Source organism: Tuber melanosporum (assembly GCF_000151645.1).
Source record: "Tuber melanosporum whole genome shotgun sequence assembly, scaffold_331, strain Mel28".
Classification (NCBI taxonomy): Eukaryota; Fungi; Ascomycota; class Pezizomycetes; order Pezizales; family Tuberaceae; genus Tuber; species Tuber melanosporum.
The window spans coordinates 11,010-16,037 of record NW_003299010.1 but is presented as its reverse complement, the minus strand read 5'-3'; the positions used below and the strand labels follow the sequence as shown (position 1 = coordinate 16,037).

At 47.6% G+C, this 5,028-nt stretch overlaps 2 protein-coding genes; one reads left to right on the top strand and one right to left on the bottom strand.

Annotated features, from left to right (window-relative positions):
* Positions 1-598: 598 nt before the first annotated feature.
* On the bottom strand, positions 599-2,452 carry GSTUM_00001991001 (uncharacterized protein; the record flags this gene model as incomplete). XM_002839285.2 has 4 exons in its annotated part: positions 599-1,522; positions 1,573-1,829; positions 1,890-2,286; positions 2,347-2,452. The coding sequence occupies 4 exons, from the start codon at positions 2,450-2,452 to the stop codon at positions 657-659; spliced, it is 1,626 nt and encodes a 541-aa protein (XP_002839331.1). The 3' UTR covers positions 599-656.
* Positions 2,453-2,655: 203 nt separating this feature from the next.
* Positions 2,656-4,194, top strand: GSTUM_00001990001 (uncharacterized protein; the record flags this gene model as incomplete). Its single annotated transcript, XM_002839284.1, has 1 exon — positions 2,656-4,194. The coding sequence occupies one exon, from the start codon at positions 2,656-2,658 to the stop codon at positions 4,192-4,194; it is 1,539 nt and encodes a 512-aa protein (XP_002839330.1).
* Positions 4,195-5,028: the final 834 nt, after the last annotated feature.

Genomic DNA, 5,028 nt, shown 5'->3' with positions numbered 1-5,028 from the left:
GTAATTACCAAAGAGAATGTGATGGTTTTCAGTGTCTTCTAGTGTTCTCACTTCAGAAGAATACCTGATGCTGTGAGTTATAGTTAAAGAAATACATAATTTATATGAGAGATAGATGAAGTCCGTGAATACTCAGATGCAGAATATAAATATAGAAGTGCCTCCTGAGCTTGTAGACTTCATCAAGTAATAGAGAAGAGACCTTAACAATATAATAACGTTTTATGATTCAATCTTATTTTACTTTACTCTTAGTAGTCATAAACGAAACCCATAACCCTTTAAGCCTTCCTAGACAAATCTCCATCTATAAAATGAATCTCGATTGGTCTAGACAATTCTGAGTCTATACAGATTGTCTCTGCCTAACACAAGTCGCATGAATAATAAGCTGTTTTAATAGAGCTAACAAATCTTTTTGGCCATTTTAACCAAAAATGCATACTTTTAAATGCTGCTTCATAATTAGGAAAATAATTAAATTCTTAAATAAAAATTAATCAGTTATATGCCTTCTTCTCAGCACTGGATAGGGGTTTTTATTCTTCTGTAATTACTGTACAGATTGTTGATATTATAGGTTTTAAAGAGGATGGGATTTCTGGTGCACCTTTTGGTATTTTACTATAGATATTATGGTGCTACATCACAGCCCCTCACTCGAGACAAACCGCATACTCCCCCGCCACCACCAATCCCTCGATCTCTGGGAAACGAATCCCCATATTAGCATACGCTTCCATGCCCCTGTGCAAAAGATCCACAGTCCACCCTTCCCCTCCAAAGACCGCCGGCGCGGCGTTCACTACTGCCGGGAATAACCCCTCGTGCAGCTCCTGCGCGGACTGAGTGGCTTCTGGTGAGCTCGTCGGACAGACTGGTAACCGGAAGCCCTTCTCGGTAAGGGATAAGTGGCAGAGGTATAGTATAAACACAACGTCTTCTTGCCCAGCCTCCATCAGCTCCTGTACATCTGCACTGCCAAAGCAGGACTCGATCGCTGCTGCGAAAGCCATGTCAGCCCCCCCTGCTCTTCCGAGGGCGGATTGCAGGCGTATTAGACCGCTACTGGTGGTGTGGGAGTTTATGATGTCCTTGGATTCTCCGATCGCGGAGAGTATTAGTGAGCGTTGGCTATCAGCGTATATCTTTGCTGAGGCTTGCTTTGAGTTCCGTGGTTCCGGGAGGGTAAGGGGAAAGTTTTGGTGCTTTCGGAGGAGAGCATGGAGAAGGGTTATGTGTGTCGATAACTCATTGCGCTTGGTCGCGGGTTTGGTTGGCTGGGTGGTGAGCATGCAAGAGGCTTCCGTTGGAGTGCTGGTTAGGATGTATATGAGGGTTAGTAACGAGGATGGGTAGATGGACGGATTTTCCGGGGTACGGTTGCGGGGCGTTAGGTGGTAGAGGCCCGTCGGTGACTCGCCGAGGATGGAGTGTTGCAATGGGGTAAGCGGCGGGGAGGATTTGAGGAGGAAGGAATCGAAGGGATTTTGGAGGAGAGTAAAACCGTAACCCATTAGTACTAGAAGTGGTTAGCATTGCTAAGGTATAAAGTAGGGGGAGGATGAGTACACTCTTCATTTGCCTTGGGCCCGTAATTATTGTACACCTCAGCTCCTGCAGAAACACCCACACCGGATATTATTCTCAGGGAGGTATCACTAGGTTGCCATGTAATTATTGTAGCCGGGTAATGATTCAAACTGTCTATTAATGGGAATAAAATCGGCATGGTATCGTCCTCATGAACAATTATTCGGTCCCAATCCATCAACTTTCCGGGGAAACTCCTTGACGTAAAAATAGTAGAAGCCCACAAGTATAGTTCCCTCAAAACTCTCAACTATTTCAGCCCCACGAAATCCTAATGGCTAATAGGGGGGTTTTACCATGTGTAGTATTCTGTGTCGTATCCCTCTCTCTGAAGAATGGACACCGCGGCCTCAAATTCTTCCCGCCAAATCAATTTTCTCGCCTCTACCTCAGTCGCCTCGAGGTTACAGCCTTGTAAGAACTGAAGATCTTCATCAGAAAAATAGAGCGGTGTATCAAATTCCCTCGGCAGGACGCAAAGATATGGCCACCAGAATGATTCCTTGCCCTTCAACCACTCCAGGCAAAGAAACATACAAAGGGCGGCATGTTGAGTGGTGTTGGTGATGAAGTCTGCTGAAAATGCAGAACGAGCTTTTGTATAATTTATTGTTAGGGTGTGAGGACAGCTAATCAACTGGGAATGCGATGGTATATCGGTGCAGGTGATCACGCGCGAGCCATACTTGGAGTCTGGCTTAAGAATTTGGTTAATTAAGCGCACTTTCCGTTCTAAGATTAGGTAGTTCTGACCAGGTGGGGTGAATGTTAAAGACCCATGAATGAAGCCGCCGTGTGAAACTAGCCAATGGCCAAAAGCATTGAAGGCTTCGTCTGTTGAAAAAATTCTCGCTGACATATTTGATGATCGAGAGAGGTGAGGTTACCAGTTACTCAAAAGGGTTAAGGAAATTTGGCGGGGCGATCCGCCAGTGTTGGTGGGGCAACAGGGGTTAGAATATGATGATCAAAATTTGTCTCGCGCACCTGGGGAGCTAATCCACTCTTTCTCTCACTCCACTTGAAACGTCAAACTCGCGGAACTACGGTACCTATTCTCTTATGTTGTTGAATCGAGTTATCCTCAGCCGCTCCACAAACATCATTCACAATTCCCCCCGCCCGTTTCGCAGCTCTCTTCCAACCTCAAGCAGAGTTGCCACCGCTTGCAATTCCCACCCGCGACGGCAAGCTTCACAATCAGCAGAATCTCAAGATGACACAAATAGCGGGGGTCCCCCTGATGCAGAAGAGGAGTCCGCCCTCTCGCGGCGTTTCACGGAAATGACTGATGAAGCCATGACATCCTCACCCCGCAAAGCTGCGAAAATTACCTCTGAAAACGTCTTATCCGAAGACCTAAAACGAGAGCTCGAGGAACGAATTGCAAAGGCACAGTTCAATACCACCCATGCACAAGCTCTTTCAGTATTGGACCTCCCATCCGGGGCTCCAAAACAGGTCCGGGACATTGCAGCCGCTACACCATGGACAGGTACAGAGTCAATCGAGAATGCCGTTCTCCGTATGGTTGTTGACACCCACAAGCCTCCCCGGGGTGAACCAGTGCGGAAACCAAAGCCGCAAACACCGGGAAACGTGGGCCCCAGTCCTATCCGCGCTTCCAAACCCCAATCCGCATCCCAAAGGATTGCCTATGCCCGAGAGAAAACGACAGAGTACACTTTGAATAAGTCCGATTCGCTATCTGAAGACGAAAAGTCTGAGGTTCGAAACATGTTCCGGGAGAGATTCATGCCCGAGGGAAGACCTGTCGCTTCGTTGAACGCCATTGCTTCGCTCGCTGACGAGAAGATTGAGGAGGCTCGCGCTAGGGGTCAATTCAAGAATTTACCGAGGGGGAGGCCATTAGAGAGGGATCATAACGCCGATTCACCGTTTTTGGATACGACGGAGTACTTCATGAATCGGATCATACAGAGGCAGGACATCGTCCCACCCTGGATAGAGAAACAGCAAGATCTTGCTAAGGCAGTGAGAGTATTCCGTGAGAGGCTTAGGGCAGATTGGAAACGACATGTTTCTAGGATAATTTCCAGCGCAGGCGGAAGTATTGATGAGCAGTGCCGACGAGCGGAAGAGTATGCAGCTGGCGAAGCACGCTTAGCAAGGATTGAAGACAGAGCGAAGAAGCTCGAGCGAGGTGAAGAAGTAGACCCTTTAGATGAGGACGTCACCAACAGATGCAGCGGCACAGCAGTATTTCGAGACCCAACATGGGAAAAGACCGAACTTCAATATCACAAACTCGCCATAGGGAACCTCAATTCCATCACAAGAAGCTACAACCTTATGGCCCCAGAACTTGTTAAGAAGCCGTACTTCACTCTGGAGAGAGAGGTGAAGATCTGCTTCCGGGATACAGCCCCGTTGATCCCAGATGTGATTCGGGAGCGGGCGAAGATATCGCCCCAGAAGGTTGCTGAGTTTCAGAGGGGTTCTAACCCCGGCCCATTGCTCGAGAAATTCGGAGCCTCAGGGAATGTGGTGGTGTACGACAGCACGAAGCCAAATTACGGGTTCAAAGAGTTGTTTAAGGATGTATTTTCGGGGTGGAAGTGGGGGAAGCAGACAACATGAACGGATGAGTCGGTGGAGGTTTAGATTGTAAGATATTGGGCTCGGGGGCAGTAGTGTACAGTACCATACTACGGTAGCAAAATGGTAGATATCCCATTGGGCTTTTGGTATAGCGGGTTTAAATTTCAACCAATAGCTTTCCGGTGCATCCCCTAGACCCAATAAAACCACTGGTGACTTCCGGTGCCCGTAAATTCCTAAAGTTTCCTAGTTTCAGCCACTCAAAAAAGTATCCATAAAACTTTTGAATGTTCTGAATTTGGTAGAACGTTTTTCCGTCCCCGTTCTTTTCTTAGAACACGACGACAATATCTGCTCCTGTAGCTTTCAATTACACCCGTATGATAGAGATACAGCAAGCCAGTAATCCACCCATTCATAAATATTTACCGTAGAATTTCGCAAACGAGTCCCAGAACGTTATCCCATAGGGTGGGTAGGCGCCACCACATCCCTCACGGGTGTTAACACCCCCAAGACATGAGAAAACTGTCCTTTTATAAGTAGCCAACAGGGAACAAGTTGGCACTCAGTCTCATGGAGGACTTATGTCCATTAATTCGCACGTACTGTACTATACTTCGGGAGTGCAGGGGAAAGTGAATGGGTATACAAGCTCGTGTTACTTTGCCGACTGTACTTGACCCCACCGGCATTCAATCAGATATTAGCTATACTCCAGAGAATAGGGGTGGGTGGGTCTGAGGCTCGCGGGAAGTATGAGGGGCAACGTAACCTCATGGAAGAGCAACATATGTTGACAGCTTGCTGTCTGCACTGTTTCATTGTTTCCGGAGCTCGAGGCGGCAAGGGGAGCTCAGCACAACAAGGGGG